The sequence below is a fragment of the Prinia subflava genome, chromosome 1, assembly GCF_021018805.1.
Source record: "Prinia subflava isolate CZ2003 ecotype Zambia chromosome 1, Cam_Psub_1.2, whole genome shotgun sequence".
NCBI classification, from domain to species: domain Eukaryota; kingdom Metazoa; phylum Chordata; class Aves; order Passeriformes; family Cisticolidae; genus Prinia; species Prinia subflava.
In genome coordinates, this window is record NC_086247.1 from 120340343 (window position 1) to 120365087 (window position 24745).

At 46.2% G+C, this 24745-nt stretch overlaps 4 protein-coding genes across 10 annotated transcripts in view; all 4 read left to right on the forward strand.

Annotated features, from left to right (window-relative positions):
- LOC134557189 (homeobox protein Hox-A3) overlaps positions 1-24745 on the forward strand; it is a 51650-nt gene that overhangs the window by 1441 nt on the left and 25464 nt on the right. For 4 of the 7 annotated variants that reach the window (XM_063409956.1, XM_063409927.1, XM_063409976.1 and 1 more), the window contains exon 2: positions 10636-10740. The exons of 2 other annotated variants lie outside the window; for them this stretch is intronic. The gene's annotated coding sequence lies outside the window, so the exon portion shown is untranslated. Of the gene's footprint in view, positions 1-3185; positions 3327-10635; positions 10741-24745 lie in introns of those variants that run through there. One more of the 7 variants, XM_063409937.1, reaches the window with a different exon arrangement.
- Positions 2691-4944, forward strand: HOXA6 (homeobox A6). The gene is made up of 2 exons (XM_063410104.1): positions 2691-3326; positions 4685-4944. The coding sequence occupies exons 1-2, from the start codon at positions 2891-2893 to the stop codon at positions 4942-4944; spliced, it is 696 nt and encodes a 231-aa protein (XP_063266174.1). The 5' UTR covers positions 2691-2890.
- On the forward strand, positions 7041-9700 carry HOXA5 (homeobox A5). Its single transcript, XM_063410040.1, has 2 exons — positions 7041-7616; positions 8636-9700. Exons 1-2 carry the CDS (start codon positions 7055-7057, stop codon positions 8884-8886), a joined length of 813 nt encoding a protein of 270 aa, XP_063266110.1. The 5' UTR covers positions 7041-7054; the 3' UTR covers positions 8887-9700.
- HOXA4 (homeobox A4) lies at positions 20868-24745 on the forward strand. The gene is made up of 2 exons (XM_063410052.1): positions 20868-21519; positions 22060-24745. The coding sequence occupies exons 1-2, from the start codon at positions 20937-20939 to the stop codon at positions 22386-22388; spliced, it is 912 nt and encodes a 303-aa protein (XP_063266122.1). The 5' UTR covers positions 20868-20936; the 3' UTR covers positions 22389-24745.

Sequence of the window (24745 nt, forward strand, 5' to 3'; positions counted from 1 at the left end):
GCTTCTACCTCGGTGTGTGTCAACTGCAAGTTACCATGGTGGGAGCCGGCCGGGAGGACCGGCCCGCGTCCCCCCGGCAAGGCTCGGTACCCGCCAGTCTAAACAACGGCCCGCCTTGCCCAAACTGTTTGGATTAGGAGCTATTAGTTAAAGGTTGGTTTTGATGACTCTGGCGAGCACGAGAATGATTTGGAAGTGGGTTTATATACGAAGAGAAGGGGACTTTTAAGCTTAAGAGGGTAACTACTCCCGCACCTGTATCCGAAAGTGGCTCGGGTCGCGGACGCGTTTTCGGCGGGAGGAGGAAGGCGAAATGTTCTGTGGAGGAGGTGCTGGGGGTGCGTGGAATTACGAAAACAAATAAACGGGGTGTGAAATACACAGTTATGGCGAAGTGTGACTGTTGCGGTGGCAAAAGCAGCCACTGGCTTTCTTTCTGCTTCCCAGAGTGGGGACGGGAATGGTGAAGGAAAACTGCTGTGAAATGTGTCCAGGCCGGACATTTCCTCGGCAGAGCTGGGGGGTAGCAGATTATTGTGATTCGGGGTTTTCTGGAGTAGGGGGAGGAGCGGAAAGGACGCCTGAATGTGACTGAAGCAGAGATTGCGGTGCAGATTGTTTAGCTGTCACTGTAACTACTCGAACACGACCCAGCCAGGCAAACGTGCAGATTTCATTCCTTTTCTTATTGTGGGATCGACGAAGAAATATTTTCGCTGCCTGAGGTCAGGTTTTCACAACTTGGTTTGGACGCGAACAGTAACTTGAAAAACGGGAAAGCAAGAAAAATAAATACAGGGGAGAAACATCAGACTGTAACCGATGTTATAAAATGTAAATACAACTAAGCCTGGAGCGATTTTATTTTAAAATTTGTTTTGGTCTTTGTGTGATGGATTCAAACAAAAGACCGTCTGCCCACAACTTTTTAGAAGTATGGCCGATGGGTGTTTTTTGTCCCGAGTATTCATTTTTTCATAGTCCGTTTTCGTTCTGACCTAAAATGGTGAAAGTATGTCTTTTAAAAACATTTTCTCATTTAGCATGCTGTGTACGAGTGTTTGCTTGCTGGTGTTTCCTCCTCTCTAAACTCTATTCTCACTGGGTTAAACAACAACAACAACATTTTCCCGGAGAAATCTGCTTTTCAGGAAATACATGTTTCTGAAATGACCTCTCAAAGCATGCGGCTAGTGAGCTGTAATTCTACCAGGTGTGTTTGTGGATTAGCTGGGCTGAAGAGGTTAAGGAAGTTGAAAAAAAACCCGAAGGCAATCAACATCTGAATGTGAAAGTCCAGCTGAGACTGCAAACAATACAAACTATTGTGGAACGATGTTTTAACTCACTACTGTTTTATAGGTATCATAATCTGCCCCCGGAAATGAGACAAATAGTCTCCCAACAACAACAAAACTCTCCTTTGAAAGCTGCTTTAGGAAACGGTGCTCGTACAAATGTCACTTTACGTGACAGAGCGCGTTTAAAATTAGTCTATTCAATCTGTTGTAATGGGCACGGATTATGAGTAAACACAGCTTGGAATGAACAACCTCGTGTTATCTGCAGGAACCGCAGGGTTACGGCTGAATTAAATGCGCATCAGCGAATTTCATCAGCACTGTTACTGTCCGAGCCCTGGGCCAAGAATGATATTTCCGCTATGGGGTAACTGCCATATTGAAAAATGAAGGTGGAAATGTTTGTTTCGTGTATTGTTCTTCCCCTCTTTAAGACACAAATCCACGTTTAATCGAGTTATTCGGAACAACAACGAAACCGATTGGCTTTTGCTGACTCATTAGCGGGGTTGTATTAATTAGGAATAGTCTTACTGGCCCGGTTTTGAATTTGAATGTTTGATTCCCTCGACTCTACTCTGGCGGGAGGAGGGTAGACTTGGGGGAAAAGAGACACATGGAACTTCATCTGGGCTGCCGGGGGACGCCGGGAGCCCATGCGGCTCTTCGCGAGGCCTCCTCGGGCACTTGGTGCAAACCAAAAATCCCACTCCCCAGAAGGCCACCGCCCCAGCCCCCTAATTACGGGGATGTTCACTGAGATACGAGACCTCTTCCACTGCAGGACGCGTTAGCCTCTCTCACAAAAGCTGGGTTCGGCGCTGGGGCGGGCTCCCTCAGCTCCGAAGGGAAGCCTTAGTGGAGGGGCAATATTCGACTGAATAGATAAATAAATACGTTTTAGAATAGCTTAAAAATTCTTGATGCTATTGTGGCATCGCGACGGCAAAATGGAGAGAGGCCGAGCCCCCCTCTCGCCCCCCGCGCTGCGCGGTGCTCCGCTCCCTCTTTCACGTGCTCCCTCCTCGCCAAAGTTTCCCTTCGCAGCATCTTCCACCGCCGCCTCCTTCCCCCCCTCCTCCTTCCCTGCACCGGAGCCCGGGGGGCGGTTCGCCCACCCTTCCCACGGGCTTGCGCGACTCCCTCGTCGTGGGGCCTCCAACTTTTAAGGGCGCCCCCCTGCACACACCTCCGGCAGCCGGGGGGGTGTCCCCGTTCCCCGCTCCCGCGCCGCCCGCGCTGCCGGGAATGACCGCCGTTCCCGCTGTTGTTATTATTGCTGCCGCGTTTTCCCGCGCGGGGCGGTGCGGCGGCGGGGGCGCGGCCGGTCCCGCGGGCGCGGGGGGCGCGCGGGCGCGGGCGCGGCGGGGCCGGCGCTGCCGGTAAGTTGGCGGCGCGGTGGCGGCGGCCCCGGGGGAGCGGGCGCCGCGCGCGCTCCCATTGGCCGCCCCGCCGTCAGCTGCTCCTATTTTCTGCTGTCGCTTTTGGCGCTCGGCCATCCAGAAACAAACCACTTCGATGACTCCTAATAGTTATCGCCAGATGTACTAATACACAACAAATCACGGTCCGGGAGAGGGGGAGAGCAAATGAGTTCCTATTTTGTGAATCCCACTTTCCCGGGGAGCCTGCCCGGGGGCCAGGACTCCTTCCTCGGGCAGATCCCCCTGTACCCGGCGGGCTATGATGCTCTCAGGCATTTTCCGGCTTCCTACGGGGCAAGCAGCCTGCAGGACAAGACTTACACCTCACCTTGTTTCTACCAACAGTCCAACACCGTCATTGCTTGCAGTCGGGCTTCCTATGAGTACGGAGCCTCTTGTTTTTATTCGGACAAGGACATTAGTAGCGCCTCTCCTTCCGGCAGTGGCAAACAGAGGGGGCCCGGGGACTACCTGCACTTTTCTCCCGATCAACAGTACAAAACCAGCGGCGGCCAAGCCAAAATTATAAATGACGAAGGCACCGACCGGAAGTACACGAGCCCTGTTTACCCCTGGATGCAGCGGATGAACTCCTGCGCTGGTAAGGCATCTCGGTGCAGTCAAGGGCGGAGAGGGGAGGAAAAGGAAAAGTTTCTTCTTTTTTTTTTTTTTTTTTTTTTTTTTTTTTTTTCCTGTTAGATAAAGTCCAGATAGTTGGAGAAATACAGGTCCTTCAGGGTAATATCTAACATGAAACTTTCCCAGGTTTAGACCTGGCACGTTGGCACCCAGGGAATGGTAGCCAAGATCCCAGTATGTAGGTTTACTGGTGAAAGTTATAGGGGAATCCTTGGAAAGTAGGAAAAAAAGAAAAAAAACGGGAACAAAGCACTTTTATCACTCTTTTAAAGCCATCCCAAAGCCTCTGCTCTGCTTCCTCATTGTCAGAGAGCGATGCATGGAATATGCCCTCTGTACTGAGGATCCAAAGCATTTGTGGTACATTCCTCCTCGCCCCCCTCCCCCAGCTCATTAGCCTGTGAGTATTGGATATTGAGAGCACGTTTCTGGGGCCGTGGGCGCACTTCCATGGCATCGCGAATTTTTTCAGACTTAGGAGTGAACTTCACATAATTGAACTATTCTGTACAGGAGTGGTGCTGGTGGAACGGGGGGTGGGGGTGGAGTGGGAGGGTTGTATTGGGGTGACACTGATTTTTTATAATCCCAAATTTAAACGTTTACTTCAAGTGTTTGCTAATGAATCGCCTTCTCTCCCATCCTCCCGAGTTTATGTTTGCTGCAGTATAGGTCTCACTCCTTTTCTTTGAAAATTAAACTTTTAGCAAGACCATTCCGATGCTGCTTTGCATTCAAGAGCAATAAATTCCGGAGCAAAAGGCAAAACGCTCTTCTATGATCTTTAGCTGATGTCTATAATTATACCCAGAGACCTTCTGCAGTCCCAGCCATGGCAATGGCTGTGTGTTTGTGTCAACACAGCCGCATGTGCGTGCACACACACACGCACAGACACATGCGTGAGGCTTCCCGGGCAGCACACGTGTGCCTGTGCCTGTGTGTGCGCACAGGCTCCCAGCGCGCACAGAGCAGCCTCTGCTCAGCCACTGGCACCGTGCTACCTCCTGCACCTTCCCTAGGTCCGCCTTAAAGCCTCTTTGTGTCCCACTCACCCCGCCACCGTGAGCACACTGCACACCCGCATTTACAGCTCGTCAGGCAGGAGAAAAGGAAAAGAGATAATTTTAAAAAATAATTAAAAAAAAAAAAAAAAAAAAAAAAAAAAAAAAAAAAAAAAAAGCCTCCAGGAAACCAGAGCAGCTTCCCCTACTCCCCGAGATTGTGCCTGCAAAAGGAGGCAGAATATACTAATCGCTCTTTCTGGTCTGAAATCACTGGGCCCTGTCCAATGCGATCGTTTTGTCTTTACTTCTACAGGTACAGTATATGGAACACATGGGAGACGAGGGAGGCAAACTTACACCAGATACCAAACGCTAGAGTTAGAGAAGGAATTTCATTTTAACAGATACTTAACCCGAAGACGACGTATTGAGATTGCAAACGCTCTCTGCCTTACTGAACGCCAGATTAAAATATGGTTTCAAAACAGGCGGATGAAATGGAAAAAGGAAAACAAATTCATAAATTCCACACAGCCCAGCAGCGAAGAAACAGAGGAAAAGTCAGGGGAGTAGAACCACGTTTAATAAACGCTACCAGGCCTTTCCTTAGCGCTTACTACTATTATTATTATTATTTACCTTGTGTTCCTTCTGCTACTGAAATCCTATAGGTTTGTCACAGTCTATTAATCCCCAAAAGGCTTGGTTAAAAGATGTATATTTGCAATCATCTGTGACTTACTCTAATATATGTGGAAGCCCCAGCTTTCGAGCTACAGGCATGTATGTATGTAATCACCTTCCCAAAGCATATATGGCGTTGGTTAAAGTATTAGAGAATTGGCCCAGAATTTTAAATATTTGAGATGAACATCTGTGTGTGGGTGAGTGTCCCTGGTGTGCTTGTGTGAGAAAAGATAAGCAAATAATTTTAAATCTTTTTTTGATTTAGAAATGCTCATATTGTAGAAAGACAAGAGATTTTAGAAAATATTTAGTTTATGTTTCTGCTAGCTCCCGCTACGGCGGGCTATCTCGTTATGCTGTGTTTGAGAGTTTATGATCCGCAGGGGGGAAAAGAACTTTTAGTTATGTATAAGATATTTAAATAGCAAAAGGAAGAAAAATTCTTTTAAAAAACGTTGTCTAAATCCCTGTGTATAAACTTTCAGTTAAAGCGAAGATGAATTGCAGGGAGATTTTTTTTTTTAATGCCGCTAAACTGCTTAGTCTGCACTACTAGTATTAAAGTAAAAACTCGGCGTTAAACTTCAGGGGAAGCGAGGAAAGAGGTTTCGAAGCGGGCAATTTTCTGTGGTTCCTGTTGAGCTTACACTAAGGTTTTGGTGAGCTCAGCTCTGCACTGAAGGAGCTTTGAATTATGAACTACATTTCTTGAGGCTTCGTGAGCTTAGATCGATCTTTTTTCCTTTTATGTTTCTTTCTCTTTTTCTTTCTTTCTTCCTTCCTTCCTTCCTCTCCTTCTGTCTTTCTTATTTGAAAAAAAAGGTCTTATTAACTCGGGGATTTTCTTTCCTGCTTCTGCGATATCTTAATTCACATTTGCATTACATAGCACTGGAAAAAATAAATGGATACTCTGAAGAATAATAGCTGCCATAAAATGCTTCCACTTTGAGATTTGTAAAAGTAAAACAAGCGTAGCAAAAATATTAATATATATGTTATATATCTCTATATTATATTGCGTGTGCATGAGTGTGCATGTGAAGCTGTGTACAAATGCACTTGTATACGCATGGAGGCTCTTTTGTTTGGAAGGCAGCACAATTTGGGCTACCGCTCAAAATGTTTTAAAAGCCAAATCTGGAGAATATAATGCAAAATGGCTACCGCCGCATTTAGAGGATTTTTTCCTTCTGAGAGGCGATAAAATAACGGCAGCCGTAAAGTCGCCTGGAATTTGACCCCCTGCTTGGAAAAACGCTGCACGATATTTGTCTTTAATAGGTATCTGCCATTTCACATCGGCAGGACCCGACTGCCTCTCCAAAGCTCTGGCACGGGAATAAGTGTGGGGAAAAGTATATATTCATATATATATGTAGAAGGGACACAAGCCTTGCCAGCACCCGAGAACGGATCGCGTAGGATTTGTGAGCCGGTGTAAATCAGCCTCGCACGGAGGAGAAGGCAGGCACAAAGCGCAGCGCTCCCCGCACACCCAGCGCCCGGCTCGGAGGAGCAATGCCCGCCGGCCCCGCAGCCTCGCCGCCGGTTGCCGGTGCCGGCAGCGGCGAGCCCCGCTCCGCGCCTCCCCGCGCGTCCCCGCACCGCTCCGCGCCGCCGTCGGGGGCCGTCACCCCGGGCCGACCCCGCGGAGCCGCCGCCATCCCCCGCGCCGCCAGCGGGTGGCGCTGGAGGCCGGCGGACGGGCGGGCGGCGGCGGCGGCGCGCACGGGAGGCGCGCCCCGGGCCGCCCGCGCCCTCCCAGCTCCCCCACCAGTGCACGAGTTTACCTCTAGAGGTCATCAGGCAGGATTTACGACTGGACAACAAAAGCACGTGATGTGAAGCCGTACCCCATATTTGGGTGCCTACGTAGGAGGGAACCAAGTACATGTCCCAGTCATTTCCATAATTCATCATAAATTGTGCAAGGGTGCTATAGACGCACAAAACGACCAAGAGCCACAAATCAAGCACACATATCAAAAAACAAATGAGCTCTTATTTTGTAAACTCATTTTGCGGTCGCTATCCAAATGGCCCGGACTACCAGTTACATAATTATGGAGATCACAGCTCGGTGAGCGAGCAATACAGGGACTCCGCCAGCATGCACTCCGGCAGGTACGGATACGGCTACAATGGCATGGACCTCAGCGTCGGGCGCTCTGCTTCCACCCACTTTGGTGCCAATGAGAGACCCCGCAGTTACCCGGCCAACACCACCTCTGCCTCGACAGAGCCCAGGTACAACCAGCCCGCGACGTCTTCCCACTCGCCTCCCCCTGACCCTCTGCCCTGCACCGCCGTGGCCGGTTCGCCTGTCAGCGAGAGTCACCACGGGGTGAAAAACTCCCTCGCCAACTCCACCAGCACTTCGTCCAATTCCAGCAGCAACACGCACATCAGCAGAGACGGGGTTGGCACCTCGTCTGGGACTGAGGAAGACACTCCAGCAAGCAGCGAGCAGGCAAGTGCCCCGACCGACCAAAGCACAGCCCAGCCTTCACAGCCCCAGATCTACCCCTGGATGCGAAAACTGCACATAAGTCATGGTAAAGCAAATACCCTGTTCTTTCTTTATTTCTCTGGAGGAAAAGGAGGATTTAATGTAAACCGGGTGGCTGCGCCGAGCAAGGTCGGGGAGAGGGGGAGAGGAGGGCGTGAGAGCGGGCAATCTCCGCGCACACCACAACCCTGCTCGCAGGGGAGCACGCTCCCTTCTCTGGGCGAGTCTCCCCCAAAAGGGAAAAAAACCCTCTTGGCCCCGAAAACACCGCCCGCCTGGCTCCCAGCGCCGGCGGGGGGAGTAGAAGGCGCCTTGCCGAGGGGAGATCGGGAGCAGAGGCTGCTCCCGGCTCTCCTCTGGATGGGGGATCTTCCAGTGAGAACGGCGCGGCTGACCCCATTTATTTTGCTTAGACATATTAAAAAGAGAATAGGAAAGGGCGAGAAGGGCAGTTTTCACTGCTGGGAAGCCGTGGGGGAGGGGGGAGGGCGAGTCGCCCCAAACTCGGGGTAGAGGGCTTGAGGGGCGCGGGGGAGCGAAGCAACTTTCAGCCCCGAGTACCTGCCCTGCCCTCGCTGCTGGGAGAGCGGCCGCAGGCTCGCAGCTTCCCAGAGTCTTCCCCAGCTCAGCCGTGGGAAAGGGCTGCACGCTTCAGCCTTGCTCTCTCAGCTCTGAAACCCCAGCAAGCAGCAGAAACAGCCTCCAAATCAGATTATCTGGTGGAGGCATGGGGGAGAATTAACCTTATTTAAAAAAAAAAGGAAAAAAAAAGAAAAAAAAAAGAAAAAAAGAAAAAAAGAAAAAAAGAAAAAACCCTGAAAAATATTTTTTAAAAAAAAATCGAATCTGAAATCCAAGCGAAAACTTACCGAGACTACCAAATCCCCCTCCCCCAAGCCTTTCCTAAGAGGGGCTGGAGGGGGGAAACTTGTTGAGCGTTTATCCAAATCAGAAACAAAACCAAGCAGGACTGAGAATAACGGTCCTGGTCGCTGGTAGCTGCAATGAGACACGAGGGCTCCGAGAGGCTGCTGAGAATCTAAATCATCTACTTTTCTCTTCCAGACAACATAGGGGGACCAGAAGGGAAAAGGGCTCGGACTGCTTACACCCGCTATCAGACCCTGGAGCTCGAAAAGGAATTTCACTTCAATAGATACCTGACCCGCAGAAGAAGGATTGAAATAGCACATGCTCTTTGCCTCTCAGAGAGACAAATAAAGATCTGGTTCCAAAACAGGAGAATGAAATGGAAAAAGGATAATAAGCTGAAAAGTATGAGCATGGCAGCTGCAGGAGGGGCATTCCGTCCCTAAGCGTTTGATCAATTAAAAGTACTGAGCAGTATTAGCTGACCCTGCGTCGTCTCATGTCAGTACTAAGTTGACTTTCTAAAACTTCCTTGTGTTACTTCTGTGAAGAAACCCTGTTCTTGTCGCCCTTATTCATCTTTTAATCATGAGCCTGTTTATTACCATTCTCTCGCGTGTATAAGTAGATCTGCTTTTATCGTACATTTCTTTGTCTTGAATGGCTTTGTCTTGAAAAAAATAATAGATGTTTTAACTTATTTATATGAAGCGAGCTGTGTTACTTGAAGTAACTGTTAAAACAAAACAAAACTAAACAAAAAATAACAAAAAGGAAAAAAAAAGAAGTTTAAAAAAAAAAAAGGAGAGAGAGAAAGGAAACCCTCCCCCGATTTAGTACAAATGTTATGTGTTGCACTCAACCTGCTTAACTGTGCATGTGTGGTCAAGTGTTAATGTCTGTATAGCTCCAAGCTGTTAAAAATATTTTTATTCAAACTACCTATATAATTCCTGTGTAATTAATGCTGTTGTAGAGGTGAAATGATGAAATCAACTGAACTTGTCCTACGTGTAGTGAATAGTGAATCTGTGACGAAAACTGTGATTCCAAGCAGTATGTCCTTGCTGTGCCTTTGTATATGACTCTTTGCACGAACTCTTAGAAGTGGCTCTTATTAAGCGCAGCTTCTGTGATGTATGTTTTTTGTGAACAAAGTTACAAATATAGTCAAAGTCTGGCTGTTTGAGCAAACTGTGATCAGCTTTTTTTTTTTTTTTTATTATTATTATTTGTTTTTAAAAAAACCTGACTGGAAATCAACAAAAAAAAATAAACTTTCTATTGTAAAGTTTTTGTGATCTGATTTGTGCAAAGCAAGAACTTGTGCTTCCTGATTTGCCTCTGAAAAAGAAAAAAAAATAGCCCGTGCAGAGTTTGTTATAATATTTTACCTGGCTCCTGCTGCACGTTGCATATGGTGGATACTGCAATTGTCCGCTACCAGTATTTTTAATTGAAAGTTTGACCATAAGTTCTTCCTTACTTGTTTCTCGCTAGGTGGAAAACTGCATCGCAGGACCACAATCAACACCCTTTGTGGCTGAATCAACTGTTAATTGTTTGCTGATGGTTAAAAACAAAAACAAAAACAAAAAACCACCAAAAAAACCCCACAACCCAAACCCCAAAACATGTGCTTTGTTAAATACGCTGCGAACTCCAGGGTGTGTTTGCATCGCTCTAGAATTTCTCCTGTGGTTTCATTAAGTATATTTCAGGACAGCCATGTCCAAGCCCTCTCCGTCTATTAGTAACCCTCTCTAGCCACAGTCCCACTCTTCACCCTTTAAAGATTTTTGGTTTTCTGCGCTACAATTAGTTTGCTATAAACGTAATGCTACTTACCCCATCAGAGCTTGAATGGTTAACTCTTCTGAGCTTCTAAGAGCAACTAAAGATTTGCACATTTACTGACTGGTTACATTGATGCCTTCCCTTAAAAGTTATAAAACAGTAAACTTTATAAGCCCCAGTTCCGGCTATATGACATTTGGGTGCCAAATGAATAGGGTTTTGTCTATGAATTAGATCGTAAAATCATCCATAGCACAGACAGATAGGCTCACTGGCTATAAAAAGTCACGTGGTGCCATTAAAGTAAGTTTTATGGTTTTGGGGAGTTGACATCCAACATTATATACCACATAACATATAATCTCACTGACGCTGGACTTCATTTGACTCTTTTGCAGGCTACGTGTGCCTCCTGGCCATTCAAATTGTCAGGTTTAGGGACAGAAGTATCCAAACCACAAGTTCTCAGTACTATGTGAAAAATGGCTCCTTGCAAGTCAAAGGTAAGTTTTGTGCACAAGTTCCTTAAAGTTTATTTGTACAGTGGGGAAGCCGAGGCTCCTGCTCACTCTCGCTGCCTCTCGCCTCTCTCTTTCTTTCTCTTTCTCTTTCCCTTTCCCTTCCTTTCCGCCTGGAGGTTTTCAGGACGGTCCCACCGAGCCCGAGAGGCAGGATCAAGCACTAATGATCCAGGTTGCGATGCAAATACCTCCCCCCCATCCCTTCACTCGCAGCAGCTAGCTCTCTATTTTAACGATCAAATCAAAGTAAACCACAATAAGCGACTTTGGCAGAGATGGATTTTGGGGCCTAGCTTTAATCACTTTGACTACCGCAGAAGATAATTACTTCCTTTGCTCCAATAGACTCTCCAAGTTTGGAGAGGTTTTGTTTAGCAAAGAGTAGTTACTGCAGGCAATTAAAAAAAAAGGGGGAAACAAAATAGATTTGGCTTGATATTATCTGGGCAGTATCTTATGTGGGCATGATAGAGTTGGAGGCGTGATGATATGGTAATAATCTTTGGATTGGTGAAGTATGTTGCACATCAGAGCCAGTATTAAAATGGCACAGACTGTGCTGGGGTGCTTAGATATGTATTTTCTGCACTGGGTCGTGCAGGAAGCTTTAGCAGTGTGTATATGTACATCTGCGAGTGTGTAGTGTGTTTTGGGGATGAGCATTTATAACGTTGCTATAACTTTTTCCTGATTCTATATGTAATTGCATAAATACAAATATATTTATATTATTTGCATGTGTGCTTGCATATAAAAATCAGTTTGTACATCTGTGTAAAGCCGTGCAGGCGCATGTCTGTGTCTCATGTTGGTGTATTCATGTACACAAAGGGTGTGTATGTGTGTACACATATATATGTTCCTGTGACTTCCTTTTTTTTTTTTTTTTTTTTTAAGCGAACCAATTGACTGTAACTTGTAGCATTAATACAAGAGACTACAGGTCATTAGAGTGCTGCAAATTATGAAATACGGGCTTGGTTTATTGAAGATTGTAAATATCCCCCTAGCTCTGCTCTCTCCCTTTCTGCCTTATATTGCTGGCTGCCATTGTGGGGTAGGCCCCAGCTGCGTGTTTACTTCAACATTCTTTTTATTTAAGTGGACTGTTCTCACTAGAGTGTGATTACTCAGCAATAAACTTTATGGCCGGATTTAACTTCAGTCTTTGAATTTCCAGGACTTGAATGAAAGGGTGAAAGGAACTCTATCTTTCTCTGAGTAACATTAAGGCCTGATCCTTATCCTCAGAGCTGTTACTTTGGCAAGTGATCTCCGGGGGTATAAACAGACTAGTCAGGGGCTAGGGTAGGATTTTGAGAATTGCCTGTTATCTATCTATCTATCTATCTATCTATCTATCTATCTATCTATCTATCTATCTATCTATCTATCTATCTATCTATCTGTCTCTCCAAACCAGCTGTGGGTATCTCTTTCTCTGCACAGGTTTGGAGTAACATTGATTCAGCAGATTGCATTGTTTTCCTTTATGTGTCATAAAGTCGGGTTTGCAAAAGAATGGAGTGGTTTGATGTGAGAGACGGGCTTTGTTTTATTTCACTAGTGCTATGCCATTTGAATGTTGTGATTTAGGCTGGTTTGGCTACTGTGAACAAAAATGGGAGAAAGGCGCAGGGTTTTAGGAGGGGAAGGTTGTTGTGTACCTCTGCAAGGTCTGCATATTGCTGGCTGATTCCTATTTTTCATTTATTGGTCCTTAACTTTAAAGAAATGGTAGTGTGTAAGGTATGTTCATCCCAAAGAGCTCACTTCTAAAAACACTTAATATTTAAAGTCAACCCTTGTGGAAGACAAATAGAGGCTGATGCCTTTGTGTCTGTCGATCATTCCTATCAGCACTAAACAAACACATCTGCATATATTTAATATTTAAAAAATGAGAAAGGCTTTAAAAGAGCATAGCCAAATGCACACTTGAAAATCATTTCCTTATAAACAGCTGGAGATTTTATAGTACTCTAGTTGACACATTTTCCTCAATAAGAATATCAGAAACTTGTATATGATAGGCGTGTATTATATTATACTATATGCCATAAAATTTTATAGTTTGAGGCAAAGCATGAAAAACCCTTAAAAGTTTGGTCTTCATTTATGTGCGGGTCCTTTTCCAAGGAAAACCCTTTGCTTGTAGACGGGAATTATACTAGACACAAACAGCTCATGATTACTCAGTATTCAACAATACTGCGCTATTTGAATTAACTGGCTAATATACAAGCACGCACGGACACCCCTTTGACTAATATTTTAAGATCCTGGCTATCATCCTGGATTGTAATTTTTCATTGCCTAGAGTGAAAAGATTTGCTTCTATGTATTTTCCACATTTCTGAATCTGGCTTCTGGACCATATCCCACACAAAGCAGTGCACAGAGGTTCAAGAACTACGGAAAAGAAAAATATCTCTAAGTCCAGAAGCATATAAACCCGCCTGTACTTCAAGAAACAGTAGCAACAAAATAAAGTTAGCTAGAAATGACAACTTCACCATGTTTCTGGCCCTGCCCTGTCCTTAGCATCACAGCTGAAACCATTCAAATCCAGAAATGCATTAAGATTTCCTAATACGCTTTGAAATTTGAAATTCAAACGAGCCCAGACTGCCGAATTCTGAAAATAGTCTTAGGTCCGAATTGTTTTCCGAGGGAAAACGTCATGGGAAATCATCGCTGGGAATCAGGAAAAAGGTTGTATCTGCACACGTTATTTTTCTGATGAGTTTGGGGGATTAATAAGTGCGAGTTTTTTCTATTTTAGGAATGGCGAGTTGCGTTCTAAGATTTGAAATGCGGTTTACCTAATCCTTTGAAAGAGATATTTGCGTGTAATGTCTCATGTCTACGGGTAAAACCAATTACAGATTAGGCAGCTCTCTTAATGGGTGGAACTGGTGACTTTGCAAGACATAACTTTCTCTAAACCAGAAGCATAACAATCCAATGGAAAGTCACCCGTAAATTACAGCTCTGCAGCCTTGTCTAAACCATGCAAACGCCCTAATTTCAGAACATTACAGGGAGATTATTATTCTTACATTTCCTTACATTTAATAAGTGTTATTTGTGGAAGGGTGACAATAGAGGAGTTTGCAATTTGCTTCATGGGAAATTGAATGGAACTGATCATGAGGAGGGGATCAGGAGGTTTCGATTTCAAACCCTGAATGCGGGAGCAATACCTTTTCCCTCCCCGCAAATACACATTTAACGCATTTAATGCAGACACAAGTAAATCTCCTGACCAAGTTAAGATGTCGTTGGCTTTCTTAGTCCTTTCTCTTTCTGCCCTAAAAATATCCCCGATTTGAGGCTAGGGTTACCAGCTAGAGCGGAAAACCACAGTTCCCACAGTCTTCTGGTCCTATTTGAAAATATTATCCCTTTCAAATTAAAGCATCTTCGCTAATGTCTCTCTGTAAGGCAAATACTCATGGACCACCCCGGTCACATGTTCCTGTAGCTACGCGCACAAACAATTTCAAATCTGACACAGAGAGCGTGTAAAATTTGCATGGATTTTGCCTTATAACACGCAAAAGAAATCTTTTCCGTATCCCCTCCCCCCAAAAAATGTCTTTTCAATAATAATATTTGCTATGAAGGTTATTGGGTAATTATTGCAATTTTGTGGAACAGTCCTTGCTTGAGGTGAAGTCTGTCTCCGGATAATAAATGGCAGCCCGTGCAGTTCACTGCCAGGTTAAGTAAATGCAGAAAAGATAAATCTGCACACCCTAGGAATCACCAGCAGAGCTCGCTTTAGACCAAGTTCACAGTCAACTCGTTTGCCTAGACAAGGCTTCGCAAACAATTAGACTTGTTTCTTTATGTTTAAATCAAGGAGAAATGACTAAAACCCTTCAGCAGAGAGCTGCAGCTTTTCCCCCAACGCTCGTCGCTCCGTTCCTTCCAACCTCACGCCCAGAACTTACCCAGCATTTCACCTGCAATTGTAACCATATAGCGCCTTTGAGTAACAGGCTTCCCTCCAACGCTGCCGAAAGGCTGTGCAAACTGATCTAACAGCATTTTACAAAGCTGCGAGATTAAGGAAAAGAAAAAAAAATTAAAAATGCAAAAGTATCCGATTTAGCAGCAAGAAGAAGAAGAAGAAAAAAAGCGCCCTTAGAAAGCTGGGGGAAACAGCAGAAGTATTGAAACAAACAGTGCGAGTCTCTTACTCCTAAAAGAAGCTGCATAGCTTTTGTATATCTTTGTGGTTAAGGGCGTTACAACTGCAGGTCAAAAAGTTGAGGGTCAAAAGTTTACGTTTTGCACCACTCTTAGTCATTCGCCCAGACAGAGTTTGATGTCAATGTTATAGCCGAGATCTTGACTATCAGCACAAAAGATAAAATGGCTTTGAGTTACGTGTGTATCACAGTATGGACTCCAGGTGAACCCTACTGGCTGAATGACCTCAATTACCAAGGAAAGGATAGAAAATTCCTCTTTTCAAGAGCAATACACGTTGTATTTCATCTTGAATTATCAGCCACATTTGTGTCTGAATATCTCAGGTTCAGCCGCGGCAGGTAAATACACGTGTTACCCCCGCAGAAGCCACTGATGTTGCCTCCTCCAAAAGTCAGGTAGCGAAATGCCTCGCCCTTGTTTATTATATAATAACCTGCTCTAAGAGGTTTAATGTTAAGCCTTCTCACCTTGCAAAATGGCAGGAAGATAAGATAGGAGCGAAGCTATTAACACGTAAATCGATCCTAGCCGTGTCTTTGTTTTTGCTCTCATTTCTGTAGCGACCGCTAAACTGTGCTTAAACAGGACATGCTGGAGATAATGCGGGCTATATGTTTGGTCCGAAGGAGCTCTTTTAAAATGCGGAGCAGTGGAGCCGTGTTACGATACCCATGGAAAATATTACGGAGAGGCTGGCGCCCTGCGCCTCTCCGTGATTTGGAGGGTTCTCACAGCCTTCTGGAATTACCCGAGGCGGCAGTTCCCAGCGAAACTGGGAGTAGGACGCGTTGTTTTTCCTCTCGCCACCCACCCCTCTTCACCCTTCCAAGAAAAAGTTTAGTGGAATTTCTTAGCGCGGAGAGATTCCCACATTGCTGGGATTTTTTGTTCCCAGTGCCGCCTCTGAGGAAAAGCTTGAGCTCTTTGGTTAGACGTGTCTGCAGGGAGAACTAGCCAATATTGCTCAAGCAACTTCATTTTGGAGGACATCATGGCAGACGGGATTCAGCTTGAAATTTTGAGGCTGAGGGGTCGGTGGAAGAGGGAAAAGATATTCCCAAATAGACATAATCAGACCTGAAAGGTGTGGAGGAGGGGACAGTGCGACAAGGGAAGCCGAGAAAGACCGCACCTCACCCCCAACCACGCATTGCTGCCTTTCCACCCTCAAGGCAGCAGCCTGCACCGGCCTCTGTGTAACTGGTACGCGTGAATTATTTGCCAGAGACACAGCTGGATCGTGGCAGGCGAGCGCTGTGTCTTGGGAACAAGTACGCGAGAGGTTAGATCCCAGATTAGCCAAAGTGATTATCGGAGATTGTGCCTAAAGTACCTGCTGAAGCCCGGAAAGTGTGTAATGCAAGTGTTTGCTCGGCGTGTAGACGCTGTTCACAAGTTGTTGCTGCTGCTCACTTGTAGCGAGCCCTGGCACTGCACGTTTAGGGAGCCTGCCCGCTCTGGAGATAGTATATAACCTTTCACATCCAGACTATTTATTTGGTGTAAGAGCGAAGCCTGATAACAAGCTAAAAACCGTAGCCAAATATCTATTTTGTTAGAGAATAGCAGGCGGATTGTTTCCAAGAATAACAATGCGTCTTTGATATACCCAGAATGAAAGCTGTTACTATAACCGGCTTACTCAAGAGTAGGTGACAGAAATCCATTTACTTCCTCACTAAAACAATTAGTGGTCCGGATTCCGTATTTTAAATCTGGTTTAGAATAAAAATATCAATGACAATAATTTCAAAGAAGTTGAAAACGCGATTTACATAAATATCGACTCTTTTAAAATATTGTTTAAATTGTAGTCGTCCCACCCCCCAAAAAAAGAAAAAAAAAAGAGAAAAATATATATTAAAAAAAAAAAGTCAGCAGACTAGAACAGAACAGTTAATAATTTGAGACGAACTCTTTCTGTCTTTTCACTCTCTGCATTCAGCACGCTGTTCTCTGGCGTGGAAGGTCTGCTCAAAAGACCATTCATTTAAAATCCAGGCACAAATCACATTTTACGTGTGTTTATTTAAGCGCACCAGGACAGAATGAGCAAACCCCGCCAACTATCCCGTTGTTAAGAAAAGCCCCAGTGCCAGGGAAACCACCGCTTTTACCAAATGCTGAACTTGGGGCAAAAATACCAACATTGCCCCGGCAGCACCCATCGGGGAGGACGCTCTCATCCGCGGAGGCAGGAGCAGCCTCGGGGTTGTATCATTCCCAGGAACAAAGAAAGGAATACAGTCGATACATTCCATAACGTTTACATTTTCCCTCGATTTTTTTCTTATTTTTCCCTTAGAAGTAGTGACCTGGGCAAAGCACCCTGCTATCTAAAAGACACTGTTATAGACCTTTTAGAAAAACTAAGTCCAAGGCCGAGGTGAACTTCAGGTCACCGCGTCTAACAAATATGAAAATGTCGCCTGGTGAAGGGCACGCCTTGTTATTTAACAAAGACTGTCAATGTGTAAGATTAATAAGAAACAAAATGCACACGGTGTCACTTTTCGGTCACTTTGAAACTTGGGACAGCCTCGCATTCAAGAGGGGAAAGCTGGGACTAAATATATTCAAAATGGTTCAAATCAAAGTCAAGCCAGGCTGCTAGTGAGATTCTTCCTCCTCCTACCGCTCTCGGTGGAGGATGACCGGCACGGCGAGAGGTTGACTTGAATTATTATTATTATTATTATTATTATTATTATTATTATTATTATTATTATTATTATTATTATTATTATTGTTGTTGTTGTTGTTGTTGTTGTTGTTGTTGTTATTACTACTATTACTGGCACTACTACTACTACTACTACTACTACACTGCTATTATTATTGCTGTTGTTATTATTCATTTCTCTTTCGTGGTAATTACGTTTTAGCTACGTGTGTGTAGGGAATGCTTGTCTGTTTCACAAGAAAAAGGGGATTCCCTTTCCCCCCCCCCCCTTTCGGTATTTATTGAGTTGCTTCTTCTTGGTGCATGAAAATTTACTCTCTCCCTCTCAACTTAATTCCAGTGCTGTCCCCATCCCATTCTCGGCCAGGAAACTCTTGCTTCTTTATTAATTGATTGAAGTCTCCTTCTTCAGTGAAATCAAGCCTTTAGTCCTTGTGGAAAAATAAGGGAGCTGGCCTGCTTTATCCTATCCTTTTCTTTCTTTGAGAACTTAGGGTGATGGTACAAGTTTGTTAAAGGGAAGTACTGGGGAAGAAAAGGGTTTGAGATTGTTTATTACAGCCATAAATCTTGCAGTAAAATGTCGAAATGGCTGTGTGCAAGATAACACTTGGTGGTCTTGGCTGGGTTCTTGTTTATGATAACAAAACCAGAAAGACACGGAACAGGCCTTTTGGAGGTCCTGCCTCAGCACATCTTCACAGACTAAGAGAACCACATGAAAAAACCAGACTTGAGCTGAGCCGCTCAGGTCACCTTGCAGATTTACACTCGTATACAAAATTGAGTCCTTCTCTCTGTAACCAAGCGCCAGAGCCCTACTGTAGACAGGGGCACGGTGAGACTTTGAGATCTAATCACAGTAAATAATATGAAGCAGAGCCCGGTCAACTCTCCCAATATAGGGCTGATCTTACAAACCGAGAGAACACTTTTCGTTGTGTTTTACTGTGGCGTGGGAACACGGCAGCCCGCTGTAGTGCTCCGGCCATAGTGCCTCAGGACTTATGCCGAGGATAATATTTACGATACCCCGGTGCAATTCATCTGGTGCTAGCCGGCAGGTATTTGTATGTATGCGTCTCTATGTGTGCATGTATCTCTGTATACCGGGAAGATGTTACTGTGGTGGACTTCGGCAATCTTTTATTTTTTACAGTCATGCAGATGGGAGCTCTTTTTTTTTTTTTTTTCATTTAGGAAATGGGTTGCTGTTGTTTTGTTGTTGTTGTTTTGAATATAAATAAAATAATCTCCCCTTTTCTGTCAAATGTGTGCTGTCGAGCAGTTGCGGCTGTCTCTGTGTGTAACCGCGCGTGTGTAACCGCATTTCCTCTCCACGCAGAGTAAATAGAGAAACTTATCTATTACACGAGTTAGAGTTCCATAGATGTGCTGTTGGAAATGAGTAAGTAAATGTGTTTTAACTCTCTTTACAAATTAGACATTCGATAGTAGGAGGAAATGAGTGATTGTTTAGATAAGTACCCCAGTATACCCAAGTGCTGGAAATGTTCTAACATATTACAAGCCGCATGCAACGTGCGCGCCTATGTGACTGTGGATAAAATATAAATCGATACGGTGTGTGTCTTGTTAGATAGAATATATATTCAGATAGAATTTTATTGCATGTATCCATTATCTATTAAACTGCAAAAGACAATAATCTGAATTTAAACCAGGGTTACTGTTAATGTAATATCTTTAGGAGGGCAAGATCTAAACTGTATCATATTTACGCTTGATATATTAGAAGTATTTTCCCATACTAGCAGATGCGATTTAGCCAGTCAGCAATTATATTCTCTAAGGGTGTGGTAAATATTTCTCTGTGTTTATATTCTTTCCTGTATAGACGAACAAAATAATCTGAAAAGGTTTGCGCCTACTCCAAATGTGGCAGACTAGCTGACGTTCAAATAAGTATTTTTTCCCCCTTAGAATAAGAGCGTAATTAGTTTAACCATCAAATTTCAATTACCTAAGGTCAGGGCGATTGCCTCGTTTCCCCCTGAGCTGCAAATACCGTTAATAGTCTCAGTTTTAGCAGCGTAGACGGGCCCGAGTGCCCTCTCCCTCCTACACCAGGGTTTGCGAGCAACTTCTGCGAAGGCGCTAGCGATTTCTTATGGAAGTGAAAATTAAGAAATAAACTCAAGACGAGGCACACCAAACCAACCGACTTAAATTCGTAATTCAGAAAGCTCTCCTCCGCGAGGAGGGATGCTCACAGTGAGCCCTGTAATCGCCCGTAGGAAGTGTTTGATACCGTCGTGTCCGTCTTCCCCTCTCCCTTCCCCTTCTGTTCCCCGTTATTTTCAGCTCGTTCTGTGCCTCACACGCCGAAAGCCCCTCGAGGACTCTCCTCGGCCTCCCCGCGACCTTCGTTCTAACTTTTGCGTCTATTCCTCCAATTAGCCCAGCTTCAAAGGGGCAAAAGGCTGTCCCTGGGGCTCGCGGTCCGCGGTGGCGGGGCTCTGGGGACAGACCCCTGAGGGCGGCCGGTGGCCTGTGCCCGACAGCCGCTGCCGCCCTCTGCCTGCGCGCAGCCCCGGCGTTTGGAGCCGGGCTTGTTTAAAGGGATTGTGCAACGCCTTGTGCAATGCCTGCCTCCCTCTGGATCACGCAGCTGGGCTGCTCTCCGCTTCCTCGCCCCGCTTCCCACACTCTCCCACGGGAGAACGAAGACACAAAAAGTGCCGGGGCGGGCCGGGTGGGTGGGAGACTGTCAAAGCCGGATTAGTTCTATCTCGCTTGACACCGCGACCGCCGGACGCGGCCCGGGCCGGCGGGCGGGAGGAGCCGGGGATGTTGGCGAGGAGCGGAGCGGGGCGCTCCCTCGGCAGGCGGCCGCCGCCCGTGGGGGAGGCGCGGTCCCCGCGGAGGGTCCGCGGGCGCGGAGCTGCCCAGCGGCCGCTCGTCCCTCTTCCATTTCCTGATCCGGGGTCCGCGGCCCCGCGCGGTAATTGGCGCTGGCGGTCAGGTGGTGGCAGGGCGGCGGGGGGCGCGGGTGTGTGTGTGCGCGGGTGTGTGTTTGTGTGTGTTGTAGGCGCTCCAGGGGTGGGAAGAGAGGAAGGGAGGGGAGTGCAGCGGGGAAGGAGGGGGGGGGAAGGGCTGGAGGCCCAAACTTTGGCAGCGGCAGCACTTGACAGCAGCGGGAGGGGGAGAGGGAGGGAAGGGAGGGAAGGGGGGGGAAGGGGAGGGGCCTCGCCGAGCCCAGAAAAACGACAACGCGAGAAAAATTAGTATTTTTGCACTTCACAAATTAATGACCATGAGTTCGTTTTTGATAAACTCCAACTACATCGAGCCCAAATTCCCTCCCTGCGAGGAATACACGCAGCACAGCGGCAGCGCCGGCAGCTCCGCCAGCTACCACCCGCACCACTCGCACCCGCACGCCCCGCCGCCGCCGCCGCCGCCGCACCTGCACGCCGCGCACCCGGGCCCGGCGCTGCCCGAGTACTTCCCGCGGCCGCGCCGGGAACCGAGCTACCAGGCTCCCGCGGCGCCGCCGGGGCCGCCGGGGCCGCCTCCCGAGGCGCTCTACCCCGCGCAGGCACCCTCCTACCCCCAGGCGCCCTACAGCTACAGCAGCGCCGGCAGCGCCGCCCCGGGCCCCGAGCAGCCGCCCCCGGGCGCCTCGCCGCCGCCGCCCGCCAAGGGCCACCCCGGCCCGCCCCAGCCCCTGCTCCCAGGCCATGCCCTGCAGCGCCGCTGCGAAGCGGCCCCCGCCGCCGGGGCCGGCACCGGGCCCGCCTGTCCGCTGCTGCCCGACAAGAGCCTGCCCGGGTTGAAGGGGAAGGAGCCGGTGGTCTACCCCTGGATGAAGAAGATCCATGTGAGCACGGGTGAGTTGCCCTTGCCAGGGGGAGGTGGGGATGCGCCTGCAGAGGAGGGAAGCGGGGGGAGGGTGCTCCCAGGACCGGGATGGGTCGTTGCGTGTGTGGCTTTTTTTTTTCCCTCCTTCTCCCTCCGCGTTTCCTAATAGTGAAAAAAAGAAAAAGAAAAAAAGAAAAGAAAAAGGAAAAAAAAAAAAAGGAAAAAAAAAAGTGAGAAACCTTTTGTATCCGGGGCCCTTTATCAAAAGATTTACGAGACGCCAAACTGTTAGGGCAGTAATTATAGCCCCCATAAATTTAATTGCCCTGCAGTGGCTCTGGGCCATGTGTCTTTGAAGCTTTTCTTCTAACCCAAATGCCCATCACCATTTTTTATTGCTCCTCGATTGTCCCCACTGTCGATAGGCTGGGAAACAATTTTTCTTGCCGTTTATGTATCTTATGTGAACCCTGTGTCAAGTTATTATATAATGATTATGTTCCATCCCTTCCCCTCTCCTTCTTTCCCCTCCGCGTGTATATGTGTGTGCCTGTGTGTGCACGTTTCAGTCAATCCCAATTACAACGGAGGGGAGCCCAAGAGGTCTCGCACTGCCTACACCAGACAGCAGGTCCTGGAGCTGGAGAAGGAGTTTCACTTCAACCGCTACCTGACCAGAAGGCGACGCATCGAGATCGCGCACACCCTCTGCCTCTCCGAGCGCCAGGTCAAAATCTGGTTCCAGAACAGGCGCATGAAGTGGAAGAAAGACCATAAACTGCCTAACACAAAGATGCGCTCCTCAAACCAGTCCACACTGAGCCAGCAGTCCAAAGCACAGACACAGGGCCACCCCCATCCGCTCGATGGGGCTACACCCAACGCAGCTGCGCTATAAATACGGTTTTTGAATTGAGTCTTTTTGGTATTTTTTTGTTTGGTCGGCTTTCATTTTTGTTGTTGTTGTTGTTGTTTTAATATATATATTTACCTATCTATTGGGGTTTTCAAGCTGCCTCGAGGTGGAGGCTGGCCTTTTGGACCAAACTGTATAAAACAAAACAGGAGCAGAAAAGGAAGACGAGACGTGTCCAAGAACGGGCACATGTTTAAACCAAAACCCGGACGATTGTCTACATTGTATATAGATAATGGTTCCATGCCCATCATTTTTTTCTATTTATGGAAACACTCTCTTGCCCTCGGTGTAAGAGAGGGCTGGATGCTGTCATGGACGAATTCTCTGTACCTAAGACGGACTCTTTTTCTTTTTCTTTTTTTTTTTTCCTTTATTTTTTCTTTTTATGTTTTTTCCGAACACGTTAAAAATAAAAAAAACCCACATTTAAAACAAAACAAAGAGCTCGTGAAACACTTGTGTAAGGCATTGACTTGAATAGCGCTGTTTTGTGGTGTGTTCATGGATTTCTCAGTGCGTGCTCGTGTGTGATGGTGCACACGCACGTATGCACACACAGACCAACACGGGAGGGAGAACGAACACGTCCACAAAAGGTTAAAGACTTATGATAAAGTCCCCTTACTCTGTCTAAAGGAAAATGTTTTATGTATCAAAGGTAACTTAACTGGTTTTAAGTGTAGCCCCCTCAGTAGCTGTGATCTATTAGTTTTTCTCCACGTTCCCTATTGCATTTATTTAAAAAAATATTGCTATAAAGGCTGTTGCTGTCTTCATATTTGGCACCGTCTAAATAGTTGGGGTCCATGTACAATTTGTGGATTTTTTGGTGTAATGTATAATAGTGCCAAATGATAGTAATAAAGATTATTCTGTACAAAAGAATTAAACGCTTGAAACACAAGTCTGCTACGTGCTGTTTCATCCACCTTGTGTTTGGCTGTTGTTGGCATCAGGAATGGAAAACAACAGTTTAATGCATTGTTTTGACTTGGATTCATATTGTCAATAAGGTTATGGTTATTTTAAATGTGGTGAAAATCCTCTTGGCTCCTACTTGCCTGGCTGGGAAAAATTGCGTTGCAGGACGAGGAAAGGTCTTGGTTCATTGTATAGGTGAGTGGTGCTCTCTTTAGCTGACTTAGACAGAATGAGTCTGACTCCACCGCTGGCCATGCGACTGTTTTCAGCTGCCTGACAAGAGAAACTGTGCTTCTTCTGGGAGCCAATAAGCTCCCATGCCGTGATAACACTTTAAATCTTTAGCCAGTCGTGGTTTATTCATTCATTTTCTCCTGATTATGATTTCTTAGCTGGCTAGAACTGTTTAAGGGGAGTACATAAATGGTAACCTAATGTTTCTTTTATAAGCCGCCTTTTCTGTTTCTATATTTTTTTGTTTTATTTTGTTTTAAGATTATTTCTAAATGTGTTGAGAAAGCCTTGGTAGACACATGAATTTGGATACAAGTCATGAGGCTTTTTTGACCGAGATTGTCACAACTACTGTGGCAAAATGGGATTCAACTGGTTCCAGCTCAGGCTGTGCATCTTGCTGCTTCCAGGCAGATAAGGAGTTCAGACAAAGCAAGCTGCTAAAGGGGAGCCCTGCTTGGGGCTTTCACAATATGGTGCAGCACTGAGCTGGGTAGAAAAAGTCTTGGAAAGGAGCTCAAGTGCTAGTAAATCTTCCAGGGAAGACCTGAAGGCCAATACTTATTTATTTACTCACCCAAATACATACAAGATGGATTCTTGGAATCAGCGCTTGTCTTCACATAAGTGAGGCCGCCAGCACCAGGGGCATCATCTTCCCTGGTTGAGGTAACACCAGGCTCCAAAGGTTGTGCCAGCATCCCTGCCTAGCCAAGGAATATGTCCCATCCCAGAGATGTACAAAAATGTAATGTGCCACTGGCAGAACTCGTTCAGCATCGGGGAGGTGGCAGCTGTAAACACCCTCAGCAAACACGGCTGTCCCCATACCTGATCAAGGAGCAGGCCTGAAAAACACACTTCTGCTCATACATTGCTGTTTACTAAATCCTGAGTCGCCAGTTGTCTCCTTATAAAGGGAAAAAAATATAGCTGTATGTGAGGTAACTACTATCCACAAATGTGTAACTCTTCATTTGGTTTATCGCTTGAGAATCCCTTAATGTATTTAGAGCCAAAATTAGCACAACTGAACAAAATTCCAGCTGAAACGTATTAACTGGCAGCGCAGGATTTCTTCAGTGTGCAGCCTATGCGTATAAACCTGGTTTGCTCCCATTGTAAAGAGAAATGAAATCACGCTGCAAATAGCAATTTTAGCGAGAATCATTAATCACCTC

Bases quoted from the DNA above. Each gene is read 5' to 3' on its own strand.
- HOXA6 (XM_063410104.1), top strand. From the start codon at position 2,891: ATGAGTTCCTATTTTGTGAATCCCACTTTCCCGGGGAGCCTGCCCGGG. The intron at 3,327-4,684 runs GTAAGGCATCTC...TTACTTCTACAG, and splicing joins GCGGATGAACTCCTGCGCTG to GTACAGTATATGGAACACAT.
- HOXA5 (XM_063410040.1), top strand. From the start codon at position 7,055: ATGAGCTCTTATTTTGTAAACTCATTTTGCGGTCGCTATCCAAATGGC. The intron at 7,617-8,635 runs GTAAAGCAAATA...TTTCTCTTCCAG, and splicing joins AAAACTGCACATAAGTCATG to ACAACATAGGGGGACCAGAA.
- HOXA4 (XM_063410052.1), top strand. From the start codon at position 20,937: ATGACCATGAGTTCGTTTTTGATAAACTCCAACTACATCGAGCCCAAA. The intron at 21,520-22,059 runs GTGAGTTGCCCT...TGCACGTTTCAG, and splicing joins GAAGATCCATGTGAGCACGG to TCAATCCCAATTACAACGGA.